The sequence below is a fragment of the Protopterus annectens genome, chromosome 2.part0 (genome assembly GCF_019279795.1).
Source record: "Protopterus annectens isolate FY-2018-M chromosome 2.part0, PAN1.0, whole genome shotgun sequence".
Taxonomy (NCBI): Eukaryota; Metazoa; Chordata; order Ceratodontiformes; family Protopteridae; genus Protopterus; species Protopterus annectens.
The window spans coordinates 1,341,659,716-1,341,679,450 of NC_056728.1; the positions used below are offsets into that span (position 1 = coordinate 1,341,659,716).

At 41.9% G+C, this 19,735-nt stretch overlaps 1 protein-coding gene across 1 annotated transcript in view; it reads right to left on the reverse strand.

Moving 5' to 3' along the window:
* Positions 1–19,735, reverse strand: part of ACAD11 (acyl-CoA dehydrogenase family member 11) — a 1,831,981-nt gene that overhangs the window by 1,657,566 nt on the left and 154,680 nt on the right. Inside the window, exons 2-3 of the mRNA XM_044061525.1 lie at positions 2,943–3,042; positions 1,356–1,481 (exon numbers count right to left, since the gene is read on the reverse strand). Of these exons, the coding sequence (XP_043917460.1) occupies positions 1,356–1,481; positions 2,943–3,042 (226 nt within the window). The remainder of the gene's footprint in view (positions 1–1,355; positions 1,482–2,942; positions 3,043–19,735) is intronic.

Here is a 19,735-nt window from a genome sequence, read left to right on the forward strand (position 1 = left end):
GAACTCTGATGGACAAAGGCTTAACCTTTTAGAGAATGGTACATTACTATTTAAAGCAAATAAAAGATTTTTCTAAACTAAGGGTATATCATAAAAACATATTTATTTATTTTTTTCAGAAAGTTTAGCAGGTGTACTTAAGCCTGTAACTCAATGCCATTATTTTCTCCTTTATCATACAAAGGCTGTACAAGTGTTTCATATTTATCCATTGTTCTTGGCATTAAATTTTGACAATGGTAGAACAACCACTTCTTTTAACTCCTTCATTACACTTGGGTTTGGCATATTTTTCTCATTGTAAGTCTACTTCAGAAATAATACTTCATCTACATTCTCTCACTGGTACATTACCCTCTTCATAAACAAATCTACTATCCTTAACTAGAACCCACCCAGTTTTCTGTAATAAAATTGAAGTAAAATAAGAATACTTGTTCAAAAGCAACTGTAATTTATCTTCCCTTCAGCAAAAATGTTGACATAAGGTTGTTTTAATGCTGTTTGTACATACTAAAAGACGTTAAGTCCCTAACTTCTAAATACGTATGACAGAATTCTGACTTTTAAGTTGGAAGGTGCAGTGTTACTATACTTCTCAAAAGTCATCATCATCTTTTTCAAAACTGTTTGTTATAGTGTAGGCTGTGGTAACAGCGAAATCAGCAAGGTAGACCAGACTTTCTTATGATCAGCTGTACATTTTAGCTCACCCTATGAGATCATTAGGTCTTCCTAGACATGTAGAGAGATATAATCCCTCTAATATTTCCTGGGTCAGTCTGAGAGCCTCCTCCCAGTAGACTGTGCTGGTATAGCCAGCATGGGAGGAGCCCAGGGGCATCCTCACAGGATGCCCACAGCATCTCAACTGACTCCTTTTAAAACAGAGGAAGAAAGCCTGTACTCCAATGCCTGGATTGCTTAGCTACTCACCCTGTCATGAGCACCGAGTTCGGATATCCTACAAAGCAACTGCACTTCCTCCTCCTGTATCAATGATCTTACCCTTCCATTCACTCCTCAGAGCTCAGGACTACACATAATAAGGGGGACAATGGTAAACTGAAAGCTTCTCCCTGTGACGCAAGTCTTGATTAACCTGCACTGTCTGACACAACGTCTGTAGTACAACTGTCACTGCACTAATCCACTGGTCAGCACTTCGTAACTTTAAGCTTTGTTGGGATCATAAAACATGGTGATATTAGTTGATCAAAAGATGTAATTTTCACGTCTGTACATTATGGAGAGACTATATTACATAAGCTTACAAAACCTGAGAAGCCACAGGTTTTGTACGGTAGAATACAAGGTGAATTTTCTCAGTTTTTAATAAAATAATAAAAATGTACCTCCACATGTTGCATCACATAAAATTCTGTGCCAATCACAGACACATCATCACAGTACAGCAGAGGTTGAGGCACAGGAAATCCAGCTGAAAACAAAGCCTTCTGCACTCTGTATTCTCGGTCAACCTAAAACCACAGAATATAAATCAATTAATAACAGTCACTAAAAAATGGAAAACAGAATGTTTGTTTTGTATATAATCATTACAATAGTAGAGCCTTAGATAAACACATGACAGAGCTATGCAATCTAGTCTCTATGATTATGCTTATAGTTTCAATGGATACACCATATTTGTGTTTCAGCTCTTCTCTCATATAGTCTAAGGATTTAATATCCTTCAGTTGAAGAAATGCTTTCTCATGTCAGACTTAAACAATTTATGTGCTCACATTGTGTCAGTTATTCCCCCTCCTTCCTAAGCTGTCCTCGCTCTTTAGCTACATCTTCTCAGCCCTGTGCATCTACTTCATGTCTCCTTTGACTATCTTGCCTTCTGAAAACCATATGCTTTCAAGGCAGTTGGCATCTCCCCGTATTGCCCCATTTTCCACTGTCCCCCCTTCCCCAATTATCTCAGACACGAATCTTTAAATCTCAAAATCAACCCAATAACTTTCTTGAGGTATGATGATGTCCTAGATTGTTCTCAGTACACCAAGTGAGGCTTAACAAATACCCTAAGAAAAGAAGGATGAGTTCCAGTACTTTCGTTAAATACCTGTACCTCACTATGCTGCTTGCTGTGGCCTTCCCCTATTGCAGTGCTGCACCACAAAGCCTTTTTTCTACCTTCAGTCCTTTTTAATGCTTCACTCCTAACAGAGTTATGCCAGTTTTGCCTCTTATGGCTGCCAGTCATCAGTCATATCCTGGACTTCCTCCTTGACCTTCTACTCTAACCTCTTCCAGCCATCTCTAAAAATTCCCCTTTTGGACCAGAGTCTCCCCACTTGGGAAGGGGGAGACCATCAAAGCGCAACTGCCTGTGGGTGGAGGAAAAAGTGGAAATTAGAGCATCCTGACATGAAACCATCAAAACAGCTATGTAGGTGATTTTGTTTGCCAACCCTAAGTGGGAAAAGCTATTGACATCACATACATCACTGCATGAAGCATCAGTTAGCTCCAGTTCCCCCATGCCAAATTCTTACAGTACTTTGCTGTGCTATCACAGCATTTCCCTGCATCACTAGGGGAATGCAAGATTACAGCAGTAGCCCCTCCCTCCATCTTAGAATGGGCAAATCAACAATTGTTACTCCTTCCCACCCCTTTCCCATTTCCTCAGTTAGCATAGCTGCTATCAAATTCAGGTCATCTGGGTCACAGTCGGGGTTTTATCCTTCTATGCCACACAACTAGGTTAAGACAGTTATGTCATGGATTCTTATTGACAAAATACATAGAAATGATCTTTCAACACCAAGAACAAAATAGCACTTTATAATAATTTTAGTACTGCTACCCAGCCGCAAGGTCGAAAAAATTTCAAAGACGACACCGTATTTTAACTCCCAAAAGTTATTCTGTAAGAATACTCAAAAAAATATTTAACCAAATTTAAACAAAACATATAACTATACCTTGTGTGCTCCAGGCAGGAGTGGCCCCGGTGGCTTCTTCCTTAGTACAAACTGTTTGTCTCCTTTCTGAAGATGGAAGGTTGGGTTAGACTGTCCAGACCTGATCAGAGTAAAATAACATTAACATAGCAACTCTTAGGGATAAAAAAAAAATTAAATTAGCTATTTAACATTTTTTTTTAAATTGGACAGTATGTGAAGTAAAACAATAATAGACATTTCCAGATTTCAACCTCTTCCATCCCTGACACTTTCCCCACAATGTTTTATACTAGAAGGAATTGCAGCTTTTATAAATCTACAGGGCAATGGGATATTGTTTAAATATTTATTAAGCCCATCTCATTGTAAGCCACACCAACATACACAATGCTCACAGTGCTTGTCTCTACATGTACCACACCTGTGCTTCACGGTGGTGTGTGTGCCTCAGACCCTTGCTGGGAGCTCATCTTCTGACTTTTGAAAAAGGCACTAACATATCAAAGTCCATCATACCTTACGATGAAACCCCTGCACTCATGTCAACTACTCACTCCGGTATTTCTGGTCAGCATCTTCAGCATCCATGCTCATTAGCTGAACCTGAGCAGGCAGCACAGTACAAAAAAATGTTCTTTCTTATAAACAAAATTAGGTTTCTCTCCTACAGCTTCTTTAATATTATTTAAACAGCATAAGATAGACAAGTTTTCTTTAATTATATTTCTAATGTTTCTGGTATGTGTGTTATATTTAATATAGTCTAAGCCTCTTTAATTATATTTCTAATGTTTCTGGTATGTGTGTTATATTTAATATAGTCTAAGCCTAAATACATTTGAAAGATTAAATCGATCACATACTACTTGCTGTTCTGAAAGGGAAGTTGTAGCTGAAGTTTTTCTTTTATTTAGGACTTCTATTTGAGTCTAAAAGCTCAGATTTACATCCTCTATTTTCAAATTCAGAGTACATTTCATCAAGTTGTACTAAGTAATCACTATCTTTTGCATTAAGTCTACTAGCCCTAAGGAACGGTCTATAAATTGTATGTGATTAGGATGCACATTATTAGCATGTAAATAATGAAATGTCTGTACAGTCTTCCTAAAAATCTTCATACCAGCTTTGCCATCTTGTATAAATACATGCCTTTGTTCCCCTCATTATTTTAGCTTTGTCCAGATTTCTTGTGCTTGAAGGTTGCAAGTCATGGTTATGATACTGGGAAGCTTCTAAAGACAGCAGGCCTAGAGGCATTCAGAATCAGAGTTTATCTGTTAGTTACACAGAGTTTATCTGTTAGTTAGACAAGCTCCTCGTGGTCCTACAGAGTGGTCCTAGCTACAGGGAACTCAGAAAAGCGACTACTTTTTGGATTTAAGTATCTTTGCTTTTTTTTCACTTGGAATAGCTTCTGTAGCTTACCCTGAACTAGCTTGAACTGTTTTTTAACTGTTTGCTGCATTATTTTAAAATCTGCACTTAAAGTTACATTTTAGTCAAATTTGATCGAAAGTTTGTTTGTTTAATTTAACTGTTGAGGCTGCCCACTAAATAGCCTGTGTAACTGAGTTATCACTGTTTCTGCATTTTCTGTGTGTTTCTATCAAAAAAACAAAAAAATAATCCTCGTTTTCCCTCCTTCCTCGACTAGTTTAGACCAGTTTACAGGCATTGCTGTATTCTGGGCTGTGGTGTAGTTCCTGTGTTGTCCATTACTTACTTGGATAGAAGGAAGTTTCTTTGCTCACCAGTGGGAGTGGGGAGCCTTGAGCAGCCTACCTGTCCCTGTAGGAAGTGACCTCAGCACAAGAAGCTGTAGTAATTGGTTGTTTTGGACCATTTCTAGCTCTTTTGTAGTTCACTGTTTAAAATCCGCCTCTGGGCGTTTTTTTCTGGCTATACTGCTCAGACAAGCTCCTCGTGGTCCTAGCTACAGGGAACTCAGAAAAGCGACTACTTTCTGGATTTAAGTATCTTTGCTTTTTTCACTTGGGATAGCTTCTGTAGCTTACCCTGAACTAGCTTGAACTGTTTTTTAACTGTGTGCTGCATTATTTTAAAATCTGCACTTAAAGTTACATTTTAGTCGAATTTGATTGAAAGTTTGTTTGTTTGTTTGTTTAATTTAACTGTTGAGGCTGCCCACTAAAGTGTGCTAGCCTGTGTAACTGAGTTATCACTGTTTCTGCATTTTCTGTGTGTTTCTATCAAAAAAACAAAAAAAAAACAAAAAAATAATCCTTGTTTTCCTGCCTTCCTCGACTAGTTTAGACCAGTTTACAGGCATTGCTGTATTCTGGGCTGTGGTGTAGTTCCTGTGTTGTCCATTACCTTACTTGGATAGAAGGAAGTTTCTTTGCTCACCAGTGGGAGTGGGGAGCCTTGAGCATCCTACCTATCCCTGTAGGAAGTGACCTCAGCACAAGAAGCTGTAGTAATTGGTTGTTTTGGACTATTTCTAGCTCTTTTGCAGTTCACTGTTTAAAATCCGCCTCTGGGCGTTTTTTTCTGGCTATACTGCTCAAACAAGCTCCTCGTGGTCCTACAGAGTGGTCCTAGCTACAGGGAACTCAGAAAAGCGACTACTTTCTGGATTTAAGTATCTTTGCTTTTTTTTTCACTTGGAATAGCTTCTGTAGCTTACCCTGAACTAGCTTGAACTGCTTTTTAACTATTTGCTGCATTATTTTAAAATCTGCACTTAAAGTTACATTTTAGTCGAATTTGATCGAAAGTTTGTTTGTTTGTTTAATTTAACTGTTGAGGCTGCCCACTAAAGTGTGCTAGCCTGTGTAACTGAGTTATCACTGTTTCTGCATTTTCTGTGTGTTTCTATAAAAAAAACAAAAAAATAATCCTTGTTTTCCCACCTTCCTCGACTAGTTTAGACCAGTTTGCAGGCATTGCTGTATTCTGGGCTGTGATGTAGTTCCTGTGTTGTCCATTACCTTACTTGGATAGAAGGAAGTTTCTTTGCTCAGCAGTGGGAGTGGAGAGCCTTGAACAGCCTACCTGTCCCTGTAGGAAGTGACCTCAGCACAAGAAGCTGTAGTAATTGGTTGTTTTGGACCATTTCTAGCTCTTTTGTAGTTCACTGTTTAAAATCCGCATTTGCACGGCTTTGCGCGGTTGTGCACATAGCGCAGCACCGGTTAAAATTCTTCTGGCTCCGCCAGGTCTGCTCTTCAAATTTTCCCTAAAGGAAGCTCTACTCTTAGTATAATCAGACTACTCACTATATTATAAGCCTAGCACTTGTTCTCAATACTTCTCTACTAAGTAAGCACTCTCGTACTAAGTAAAGCACTACATCTACTTACCACCCCTGTGAATATCCACTTCCCTTAAAAGTACAGCACTCCCCTACAATGTTTTAGCATGTCGAGTGGTAGATTACTGGCGTCCTCTCCAGTTCAGCTGGTCAATCTGGGTATCTTGAGACAATGCTACAATTGTCTCATGTACACAGACAACCCTCTCCTCCTCCCAACAATTACAAATACATGTGAGAGATGCAACTATATAGCCAAACTGGAGGCTGAACTCTCTCAACTCAGGGCTGGCATGACCAGACAGGAGGAGATGGTAACCACACACACAACAATCCCAGTCCCACATAGACCTACCACAACTGCAAACCAAACACATAAAAACACAAAGACATACTCGGAGGCTCTAATAAAAAACTTACCAAAACAACAGAGGCTCCCAAAGCAGACATCCAAAAATCCACCACCTCAAAACAAAACACATGCAACACATACTTCAATAAATCAGTGTGTCAACCAATCACAGCCCTTAAGGCCAAACACCATGCCTGATACACTAGTAATAGGTGGTGACTCTATAGTCAGACACACTGATGTCCCGCTGACCAGGCTGAACAAGGAGAGGGTGACTGTGAGCTGTCTATTGGGAGCTAGGATTCGCCACATAACACACACACTCAAGTCACTCCAAAGCAAGTACAAATATGACTCAGTCATTGTCCATGCTGGTATGAATGACCTGAGACGTACCTCCCTGGACTACATGAAGAGAGACATAGAGGAGCTCTCCGATTATGTAGCCCAGGCTGGTATGACCCTGACCCTGAGCAGCATCTTGCCCTCACCAAGAATGATACCACAATACAAAGACAAGATGATCAGCTTTAATAATTGGCTCAAGTACTGGTGTCATTCTAAGGGGATCCAATGTCTGTCTGCCTGGGATGACATGTTGGACAAGCCACGCTGCTTCGCAAGGGATGGCTTACACCTGTCACCACTGGGCTTCCGGATATTGGCTAAGGCTCTTGCCACCCCATAGTGCCTTTTTTAGGCAAGGCTCAAAAGACAAACCCACCTCCTTAGAAAACAAAAATGGAAAAAAAATAAGGGTTATGCTGCTCAACACCAGAAGTCTAAATCTCAAGATGCAGGCACTTGATGCACTCCTCAGCATGGAGAACATCAACGTCTGTGCAGTAACTGAAACCTGGTTCAAGGCTCCTGAGAGCACCCCAGTGCTACCAGGCTGTACCTCGTATCATGCTTTTCAGCCCCAAAACCCAGGTCGAACCACAAAGGGAGGGGGAGTGTCCATATTCATCAAGGACACCCACACCTCCAGGTTAGTAGCAACACATGAAGCATCAGAGACCATACAGGTGCAACTAACCATAGGCAAAACAGCTATGCAACTAGTAGCATGTTACAGACCACCCTCCCAATCTCAAGAACCCCACTCAGCCTTCCTGAAGACATTGGAGGATATGAATGTATCACAAAATACCATCATACTGGGAGACTTCAACTACCCAAACATAGACTGGGTACATTTATTGTAGCCCAAATACCCTAGCCCAAAGGTTCCTGGAATTCATAAATTCAAATGCACTGGAACAACTAGTCACCTCTCCCACTAGGGGAGATAATATAATAGACCTGATCATCACAAACATGGGGACAAAATGCTCCACACCAGAAGTATACCCCTCACTAGTGAGATCTGACCACAAACTAATCACCCTGGATATACATATCCCACCTCCACCCCCAGCACAAAAGACCACAGTGAAAAACTTCTCAAAAGCAGACTTCACTCTTCTTAAGACTGAGATGGTATCCTTTAAGCCCACTGTGCCAGTGGATACCACATCCCACAATGCCAAATCCTTCACAAATGCTTTCTATGGACATCTCCAAGAATGCATGGATCATGCAATCCCAAATAAATCCAAGTCCCTCTCCAACAAAGGCAAGCGTCCTGTCTGGTGGACCTCAGCCATTAACAAATTGTATAACAAAAGAAGGAAGCTACTGCACGTCAGAGCAAAATCCCACGAAGGGAAGACATCTCTGATCAACATTAGCAGAAAACTACGTTCTCTCATAAAAACATCCAAGGCCAACTTTGAGAGAAAAATCGCTAAGGACACTAAAGATAACCAACAAAGCCTTCTTCAGCTATGCTAGAAACCTGGGCAGAAACCCTCAGATATGCTCAGAGTTGGTTCACAACAACAAAAAATACACTGAACCCACAGATATTGCCAACATTCTGGCTGACAGGTTCAGTGCAGATTTCTCCCCTCCCTCACCCCCAAAAGAAGAAATACTTATCCCAGCTGAATGTAATCTCCCTGTCATCTCAGATGTCCAAGTGAGAACTGCCCTAAACAAAGTTAAAAACACAGCATCAATGGGACCTGACGGTATCCCGGGTTGCTTGTTACGTGAACTCCATGAGGAGCTAAACCCACACATAAAAATGCTATTTAACCTTAGCCTTACTTCAGGATATGTACCTGAACACTGGCGTACAGCAACAGTGGTCCCACTCCACAAAGGGGGTGCCTCTACAGACCCTGGAAACTACCGGCCCATAAGCTTAACCAGCCTGGTCTGCAAAGCTATGGAAAGAATCATTATGGAACTCATAAACAGAGACATAGGGGACCTACAGACACTTGACCCCACCCAGTTTGGCTTTGTAAAGGGCAGATCTTGCCTTTTGAACCTGGTTGACTTTTTCGAAACAGTCACTAGAGCCATTGATGAGGGCAAAGCAGTCCATACAGCCTACCTGGACTTGGCTAAGGCCTTCAACACAATACCCCACTCAGGCATCATAGATAAGCTCAACAGCTTAAACGTAAACCCTTATGTCACTAGATGGGTTGCAAACTGGCTAAAGGACAGAACCCATAAAGTTAAAATCGCTGGAGCAATGTCAGACTCAAAGCCAGTCACAAGTGGTGTCCCACAGGGATCTGTCCTGGGACCCCACTTGTTCGGCATTTATTTCTCAGATGTTAAAGCAAACTGGGAGGGTTGTGGCTGACAGTTTGCAGATGACTGGAAACTAGGCGCCATAGTTGATACACCAGCGGACACATACATCCTACAAAAAGGCCTCACAGAAACGGACAACTGGTGCCGGAGTCACGGCCTTAAACTAAATGCCAAAAAATGTATAGTCATCCCCTTTGGGAAAAACAAAGTACCCACAAATTATCACATAGACAGCAACCCACTGAGTACGGAAAAAGTAATCAGAGACCTAGGGACCCAAATCGACAGCGACCTCTCATTTGACACCCACGTTGCCAAAGTGGTCAGAAAAACATTCTACCTTGCACACCTAATCATGAAGGGATTCACATCCAGATCCAAGGATGTCATTGTACCCCTATACTCCTCCCTCATCAGACCCATGATTGAGTACAATGCCCCATTTGGTATGTACCTCACCCGCCATTTGCAACAGCTGGAGAGACCACAAAAGTACCTCACCAAGAGGATCAAGGGTCTCCAACATATGTCTTATTCTGCCAGACTAAAGAAACTTCAGCTCTATTCAGTAGCATACCGCCTGCTCAGAGGTGATCTCTGCCTCACGTACAAGGCCATGTCCAATCAGGATCTGATGGACATGCTCCACCTCAAAAAAATCCAAATCCATCAGGACCACGAGAGCTAAAGACTTAAACCTTGGCACAAGTATGAATAGGACATGCTGGAGGAATAGATTCATAACCCAGAGGTTTCCCATGCTTTGGAACAAGATCCCAGTTCGTATTAGGCAGAGCCCCTCACTGACTGTTCAAGAGAAATCTTGATGAGTGGATGGGAGATCGTAAGTTTACCCCAGGGGTCACATCTGTGTCACTGCTAGACAGGGGCACAGTAAACTAATTCTATTATATAAGGGGACCTTCATTGTGTCACTATTAGACAGAGGCACAGTATTCTAAATTTATTCTGTACATTTTTTGTACCATTTCATGGGGTGGCAAAAGCCACATCACTATGGCTAGGCTTACAAATGCCCCAGGGCAGATAGCCTAGTACTATACTATGAAACTATGAAGCAGTTGGGTAACATTTAAATGTGGATTTAATAAACAATTTTTCTTTTAAAGTGACTGAACTAGTACACTGGCTTAGGGCTTCGACTGTGTTTTTACTAACTTAACCACTTTTATTATACTTTTTGACACTTAACTTTTGCCAAGCTGTTATGGATTTTCTGTTTTGATGAATACCTGGATCCTCCAATATGCAGGTGACAAACTGAATCAACAAGGTAAGAGAGGTGCTAAGTTATACCCTGTGATGATGAAAACATGTAGTTGGTTAGCAAATGAAGAAGTTACTCTCTCCAAAAGAAGCAGCAGTAGGATTTTAGTATACTGTAGGATATGTAAACTGGCATCTCTACACAGATTTTCAATGGAATGAGGACATAATGTCAGCACCTTATGTGTTTTTTATGACTATTTTAAAACATATTAAGTAGTACATGTTGTGCGTATTTGTTGAGTCAAAACTGCTACTGGATTGTTTACTTAGCAAGTCACTTGAAAATCCACATCATTTGTTTTATATTGCTTGTGTTTATTTACATTAATATTCCATCACGCTACTGCACCACAGTTTAAACTAGATTCAGATGTATGGGCCAAGAGGCAGGTATGGAACTGCTGGGTAATGATAAATCCTCCTTAGCTGTAAACATACATCTTTTGACCTGACAAACTGGTAAAGTACAGGTATGTAATAACAAAAATAAAACAGAGTGAAATGTTCTATTAATCTTCAAATATTAGATAAACCAAAACAGACAATTATAATTCTTCCCAGGGTAGCAGCGAGTGCTACTCATTCCTTCTCCAATTATGTTAATCAGAACAGGAGCATGGTAGACCTTGCTAGTCAGAAATTAGCAATGTCATTCCATAGCACTTTAAAATATGAATTGAAATAGTCTAAAAATTAGCAATTTCAACACCAAAAGATGTTCATACTGTAAGGGCAAAGGCCTTACACCTTTAGATGATTTTGCTATAACAGACCTCAAAACCTATGGAACTCAATTAAATTTAAAAACGCACATCAGTAACAAGTCAGTATTATGTCTTTTGAGAGCTTCTCCTCCCAAAACTGCCAACCATTAGTAGCTTTCATTTGGTCTGCCAGCCATTTATTCGTCTTGTCATCCTGGCAGCCATGAGAGATAGATGTTTTCCTCTGCGCCCTAGCAATCCCCAAGGTAGCTCAACAGGTTATTCTACCCCATTAGCCACATGAGTACAATCAATGACTACAGCTCATTAATCACCATTATGCATGGTGCCACTGACCCTTTGTTTCTACTATTTGTTATACCTCAGGCTTCCATCTGGTGTCAGTGCTGCAGCAGGCCAAGTTGGCATCCATCTCCCTAGGATAGGTAAGCCAGTGTTGGTAACTCACTCCCAACCTCTACCAGTGGCTATATCAGTGTCAGGGTTGCTAATCAATCATTGCTCATTTTGGGTGACAGTCAGGGCTTTGTCCAACTGCACCTACAGAGACATCAAGTCAGCAAGAAACAATTAAACTTATCCCAGGTGTTTCTATACATGTTTCAGAATTAGGATCTTTTCTGAGACCTGAACTGTCCCTGTCTGACGAAAGCCATTACACTAAGAAAAAAGATTTCTTCTACAATTTTTAGCATTATGTCTGCGGCTAAACAAATGGGAATTTTACTTAATACCAACATTTGAAATGTTTTAGGCTATTTTAAGACATTACTTTAGACATGGAGATGCAACCTAGTCTAAGATATCTAGTTGAGCTGAAATAGAAAAAGTTCAGAACATTTAGTTCCTCTGATCATAAATACCTAGAACTCTTGGATACAAACTCTCAGAAATGTGTTCCTCCGTATAATAGCTACAGAGATGGATAAATGTGGCAGTACAACATTTCTGAATAATTTCAAGATGTAATTCTTGAAAGACCGATGCTTTGTACTGAGTATATGTGACTTTCTGGAAGGCATGGGAAATGTACTTCCCCATGCAGTTGGATCGGGTCTATATTAGGTGATAAGAAACTTTAGGTGATCAAATACCTAAAGCTTGACACCTAAACAGAGAAAGCTGTAAACATTGAATGGCCTCTTCCATTATTTCGTAGGGAAAGAATTTGCTTGGCAGTTATCGGGAATCTGCCCTTTTCACCACTGTAGATCAATCTCAGAGTTGGTATATTTAGTTGGGGGGGGATGTGGAGTGGTGAAGTCCCCCACTCAATTAGGGTTTGAAATTTTTCTTTTCTCCGGCCAAGCAAATTCTTTCCCTATGAAAGAATTTGTGGAAGTGGCCGTTCAAGGTTTACAGCTTTCGCTGTTTAGGTGTCGAGCTTTAGGTATTCAATTACCTAAAGCTTCGACTTTATAATATAGACTTGTTGGATGTGTCAGCCTGAATGAGATAGCAGTGGGTCTTCATGCAGAAGTCTTACAGTCAGTAACAACCCCACAATCAAATGGTATATAAATAAGCAGGGATGCAGAAAAGTCATACTAGCTTTGCTGACTGGTTATACAGCTGTGAAATCTGGCCATGACCATGAATTCCCAGGTGACAGAGTTTCACTTAAAAAGCAAGCTCAGACTGCTGGTTAACTTCTTCAGCAGAGAACAGGTGGCTCCCAAGTAGCAACACAATCTACTTGTGTTTTGCAACTGATGTGTTAATGAGGCCACTGAATCATTCAACATCATAAAAATAATGTGCTAATCCCCAGTTACTGTGCCAGATACCATGTTGTCATGCAGAAATCCAAGATAACAGTACTGCTCAGGGCCAGTCTAAGGTGAAAAATGCTATAGCCCAAGGGCTTAGTGAAGCTTCTCCCACAATTTTCTGCAGAATGAGATTCCAGAGTGTAGATTCCCCTCCCTAAGGCCCCTTCATAATAAGAACGCAAGCTCTTTTCAAGGCCAGTCTGAAACAAAGCCATAGTGCAAGGGTTTAGTGATGCTTCTCCACCAATTTTCTGTAGCATAGAATTCCTTCATGTAGCTTTCCCTCCCCTCCCCTCCCCTCCCCTCCCCAAGGCCCCTTCAAAGTAAGAATAGACCAGGTGAAATGAAGCCATGGTGTAAGGACCAAGGTGCTCTCCCATAGCATGTGATTCTTGAGTGTAGTTTCGTCTCCCCAGGGTGCCTACCCAATGCTTTCATTATACATTGTTTATGTTCTCCCTTCTTATCCCCTCCACTCACCGTTTTGTTTACTGGTCAGGAGAGCTCCCCTGCCCAAGTTTTATGCACAGTCTCATACAGTGGAACACAGCCACATCCAGTTAATTAGCTTTTACTGACTGCTACATCATTCAATAATCTGTAAACCAGACAGGTGTTCAGATCTTTACAGACCCTGTTGAAATACAACCCAAACCTTTAGGCAAAGTATTCAAACATAAAATGCACAAAGCTGAAATTACAACCTGTACAAAACAATGACCATGAAAAATGAAATATTGGACATTATTCATAGGCAGCATTTAATGCTATATAAAGCAGTTTTGGATGTAGCAATATGCAGGATGGAGGCAATTCAGAGACACAGGTAGTGAGGCAGTGCAAAGGTAAAAATAGCACACTATGCAGCATATGGTAATGACTGCATAATGACATGAAAAGGATTTGCCAATGTAAATAAGGGGCAGTGAATATGCAAATACATCACTGAAAAAGATTCAAAGGCATATAAAACAGGCTCACTGCACTACAGCATTTACCTATTCTGAACAAGAATTGCTGGCATATAAGATGCTACAAGAGTCAAGATAAGAGCTGGTATAGTAAAGCAACACATTTTAATGGCCTCTCAGAGCTAGTGCTCATGATACTGTGAGCCACAATCCTCAGTGCAAGGTGGTACTGTCAGTAACCAACCTACCACCACTTGACTGACCAGCACAGCATGGACCACTTCCATGTAGATAGGAAGACCATAAAGTAGCTTGTTGCATTGTGCCATCCAGCTGCAGAATTAAGGGGAATGCACTGACTGCCCATCCCAGTTCAGGGAACACTAAGATATTTGTAGCTTTAGCCATCTTAACTACAAGGGCTTTTCATTGAGCTACATGAAACACGCTGGAAATTTTGCAGGTGTCATCCTCATGTATTTTATACCAGTTCCTCATCATTATGCTGCAGCATGTAGAGCATATAGTTCCCAAGGACTGCAGAGGACAGAACCACCATTATATGTGAGCGTTTTCCACCACTGCTCATTTTTTGAGGTCTTGGGAGCCACAAACACATACATATATTGCCATCAAAGTTCTCTCTGGTCCACAGGGTGTCAGATACATCAACAGGAAGGACTTCCACTTCCATAACTGCCCAGTAATTTATAATGCCCAGAGTAACATTTATAATGTTTCTGGGCACAACTCTGGCAGTCCGCATGATTCCCACATCTGGCACACACACATTTAACTTATATCAAGGGTTCGCGCAGAGTGATTTTCCACAGAGTCATCTAATTGGGAGACGCATACATAGGCAGGAATAGTGGGCAGTGTATGTAGCTACCATGCGATTGAGTGAAATATTACATTTAATGGTGTCACTGTTGTGTGTTGCAGAGGAAGCTGGACATGCACTGAAGCCATGGCTGAAGACCCCAGTCCATAACCCCAAATCAGGGTAGAGATAGCATATGACACTGTGCACTCAGACATACAGAGTATGAAGAAAAATATTTTCAGCCAACTGAATAGATGCTTCAACTGTCCTGATGCATCTGGTAGGGCAGTGCAGTATTATTGGTTCATAGGTTTTTAGTAGGTTAACAACCTCAAATGCCTTTATAAGCCTAGCCATGCATCCCATATCTCCGACAAGTTCTGGTACCCTTGATAAGTTTAAGCAGGGCTTAGGACATGAAACATTTACAAGCAGGGTCCTGAAAGATGAACCATTTACAGGCTGCCTGTGTCCATTAGAGGCAATAGGTGCCAAACCAGGGATCAATTTCCTGTTCCACATCCAACTGTCCAAGCTACACTTGAATTGGCTTAGGCAGGAACTCAACATGGATGGAGAGCCTGTTCCAGAGAAGGGCTAGTCTCTGGGATACATACTTGTCTCTCCAGTAGGTCCTATTTATATCACCTGCAAGGTTTAAGTCTTTAGAACAGGTAATTCTGGTGCAGATATGGAGCAGGTCCATCAGAGTCTGACAATGCCTTGTATGCCAGGCATAGATATCCACTCAACAGCCTGTAGGAGATGGTATACAGGGATAGGGCCTACTGGTAGTCTTCATAGAATATGTTACTTATGCCATGTATTCTTTTAGTGAGGTACCTCTGTGGACATTCAAATTGTTGGATATACCTGGTTAGGTATATACCAAAGGGGGGCACTGTACTTATTGACAGGCCTAATGAATGCTGACTACAGTGGAACAATGACTTCCTTGGACCTAGATGCCATACCTTTGTTTATAAGTTGCATAACATAGAAGGATTTCCTCACTACTTTAGACATGTGATGGTCAAAGGCTAGATTACTGTGCGCCTGCCCCCAAGTCCCTGACTACTTTGTCAATTGTTAGGGGTGTGTTGTCAATATGATAGTTACCGGGAGTGGATGACTTCCAGAAGGATATTATTATGCATTTCTTGGCATTTAGTTTTAGTCTATGGTTCTGACACCTGTTGTTTGTCTGTATCAGCCATTCCTGGAGAACATTTGTGTCAGTGGGCGATTCAGTGACAGCTCATGCTTTGCTATCAACTGCAAATTTAGTCAGCCAGAGGCCACTGACACAGGCCTTGACTTCAGAGAAGTAAATGACAAAAAAAGAGTGGTCCCAGGACCAATCCCAGAGGGACTCCACTTGTGACTGGCGTCTTTGTAAAGGTGGACTCTCCAATTCTAACGTCCTGGGTCCTGTCTATGAGCCACCTGGCAATCCATCAGATGACATAAGGGTTTGGACTGAACCTCTTAAGTGTGCAGCAATGCCTGAGTGAGGTATTGTGTGTCAAATGCCTTGGCCAGGTCAAGGTAGGCAGTGTGTACCATTTTGCTTTCATCCATTGCTTTGGTGACCTTTTCAAAGAAGTCCACAAGGATGAGTAGGCATGTACTGCACTTGATGAAACCAAACTGCGTTAGGTCCAGTGTTTTGAGTTTTACTATGTCATTATTGATAAAGTACAGTTTTGTACCTACCATAAATGTAGATGTTTGAGTACCCATACAGCTGCAGTCATTACAGATGGGTTATCCTGCCGTCAGGCGGGTCCTCGGTCGGCCGAATTCCAAAGTCTAGGTCCGGCGTCGGTTGTCGTCGCTTCTTCCCTGACGTCAGCACGGCAGGGGTATAAAAGAGGCAGCCGACGCCATTTTCTTCAGTTTTTCTTGCCCCAGATGTCAGGTTCCCCCAGAAGGAAGGCAAAACATAATGTTATGAAAACATGCAATATAGATGAATCAAAAAACAGTAGTTGCAAGCAAATACACCATAAAAGAATACCCCAAATAGGTTGTATGATAAAGGTGTTTGTCATAAGGCCTGTCCTAAGAGGGGACGGAGGGGGAGTAACCTGGACTGCAGCTGTATGAGCACTCGAACATCTACATTTATGGTAGGTACAAAACTGTACTATGTTCATCGTGCATACAGCTGCAGTCATTACAGATGGGAAGAATCCCAAAGCTAAGTACGGGTGGTAGGCACTAAGTGGAACTAGGAGGAGCAAGGATGCCCTGCAAGACTGCTGTGGCAAAGCCCGCTCTAGATTTAGAGTAAAGTGGAAGGTGGTAGTGCTTGGAGAAAGTGTGCACTGAACTCCAAGTAGCTGCTTCCAAAATGTCCTTGGTAGGGACCCCCCTGAGGAAAGCTGCAGAGGTAGCTGTGGCCCTGGTGGAGTGGGATCTGATGTATGCAGGCACAGTTTTTCCATGAAATGAGTAATAAAAGCGTATGCAGCGGGCTATCCATTTTGAAATTGTCTGTTTGGAAATAGCCTTTCCTTGAGTACCTGTAGCATAGGACACAAAGAGTTGCTCAGATTTCCTGAATGGCTTTGTTCTGTCCAAATAATAACGAAGTTGTCTGTGAATGTCCAAGGAATGTAGTAGTCTTTCCACTTTGTTCTGTGGATTTGGATAGAAGGTAGGTAAGTGGATAGTCTGATTCAAAGCTACACTGGATACTACCTTTGGCATAAAGGTAGGGTTGGTTCGTAAGGAAACTCTGTCCTGATGGAAAATGATGAATGGTTGCACAGCCATGAGGGCCTGTAGCTCCGAAACCCTGCATGCTGAGGTGATAGCCAGAAGGAAGGCTGTTTTCCATGACAAGTATTGTAGCTCTGCTGAAGAAGCTGGCTCAAAGGGGGGAAGGGTCAGCTTTTCCAATACGAAGTTGAGGTCCCAAGCTGGAACTGGTGGTTTCCTTGGGGGGTTTATATTTTTTGCCCCTCTGAGGAACTGCCTTAAGAGAGGATGTGGGAATAAAGGAGGGTCTGTGTTGTATTGTGCAGAAATGGCTGAAGCGTGGATCTTGATGGAGGAGAAGGAAAGTCCACTGTTCAACATCTTAGCTAGGTACTGTAAAATTTGAGGTATATTTATTACCCAAGGATTCTGGCCCGTTTCTTGATTCCAGGAACAAAATAGTTTCCATTTGGCGGAGTAGGCTTTTCTAGTAGAAGGTCTTCTGGCCTCCAAGATGACATCCTGCACCTCCTTGGAGAGGAGAGTCTGTTGGGAAATTAAGGAATTCTCCATGCAGCTAGATTTAGGGTTTTGAGCTGGCTGTGAAGGGTTTTGTAGTTGTGCTGGGACAACAGAAGAGGGACTAGAGGTAGGATCCATGGTGGGGGGTGTGTCAGGCTCTTTAGGAGCAGATACCAGTGTTGTCTAGGCCAGTCTGGAGCAATGAGAATCATTTGTGGCCTCTCTGCTCTGGCTTTTAATAGAACTTTGGTCAGTAGAGGAAGAGGCAGGAAGGCATAGACTGTCAATGTTGTCCAATTGAAAGAGAGTGCGTCCACTTTCCAGGCCTTTGGATGATAGGTCCTTAAACAAAATTTTTTCAACTGGTAATTTCTGTGGGTAGCAAATAGATCTATGTCTGGCTGTCCCCATGCCAGAGTTATCTTTGTGAAAACTTGAGGATGCAACTTCCATTCATGTGGCTCTGTCATATTTCTGCTTAGGTTGTCTGCCAGTGTGTTTTCCTTCCCTGGCAGGAATTGTGCCTGTAGTTTAATTTGCAATTCCATTGCTGTGTTCCATAGGGTCATGGCTTGCCAGCACAGGGGGTATGAATGAGTTCCCCCCTGTTTATGTACCACATGACTGTGGTGTTGTCTGTCCTTATCAATAACTGGCCTGGATGCAGTAGGTCTTTGAAGGTCATAAGAGCATTTTGCACGGCTAGCATCTCCTTTTGGTTGATGTGTAGGTGCTTCTCTTTTTGAGACCATTTTCCCTGAATGCACTGATCTGCCATGTGTGCTCCCCAGGCGTAGTCTGAGGCATTTGTTGTGATGATTTGAGTTGCTTGAGGTACACAGAAAGGGAGACCTGCGTTTCTTTGGCATGCTTGAGCCCACCACAAAAATTCCTTTTGAAGGCAGGGAATGAGTGGTATAATTGTTTCCAAGCTGTGGCTGTGTTGAGACCATAAGTTTTTTAGGTACCATTGAAGTTTCTTCATATGCAGCTTTGCACATGGGATTAGTAGGATGCAAGATGCCATGAATCCCAGAGCCTGCAGGACTTTCCTTGCAGTTAGCCTGGTGAAAGTTGCCATTTTGCTGAAGTATTGAGACAGTTGCCCTTGTTTGTCTGGCGTGAGGTAGGCCATCTGGGTGGTTGTATTCAAGCTGGCACCCAGGAAACTTATCTGTTAAGAAGGTATTAGTTTTGATTCCTTTTTGTTCACTGTGTATCCCAAGAAGTTTAACAGTTTTATTACAAACGCCAGATGCTGCAATAGAATGTCCTTGCTGTCCGCTTGGATCAGGCAGTCATCCAGATATGGGTATATTTGTATTCCTTGTAGTCTGCAGAAGGCAATTACTGATGCCAGGCATTTCGTAAACACTCTGGGTGCAGTAGATAAGCCAAAGGGCAATGCAGAGAATTGGTAATGGGTTGAACCTGCAAGAAATCTGAGGTATCTTCTGCAATCTTGTCTGATAGGGACATGCAGGTATGCCTCCTTGAGGTCCAATGTTACCAGCCAAGACTCCTTGCCCAGCATGGGAAGAAGCTGCTGTAATGTGAGCATATTGAATTTTGGCACCTGTAGATATGTGTTTAGGATGGATAGGTCTAAGATAGGTCTCCAATCTTTGTCTTTCCTTGGTACCAGGAATAGTCTGGAATAAAAATATTGACCTTGTTCTTTTGCAGGTACCTCTTGAATTGCTTTCATATCCATGAGAACGGAAATTTGTCTTTGTGCCTCTGCCCTTTGATTTTGTGGCAGGTTTGGCATGCCT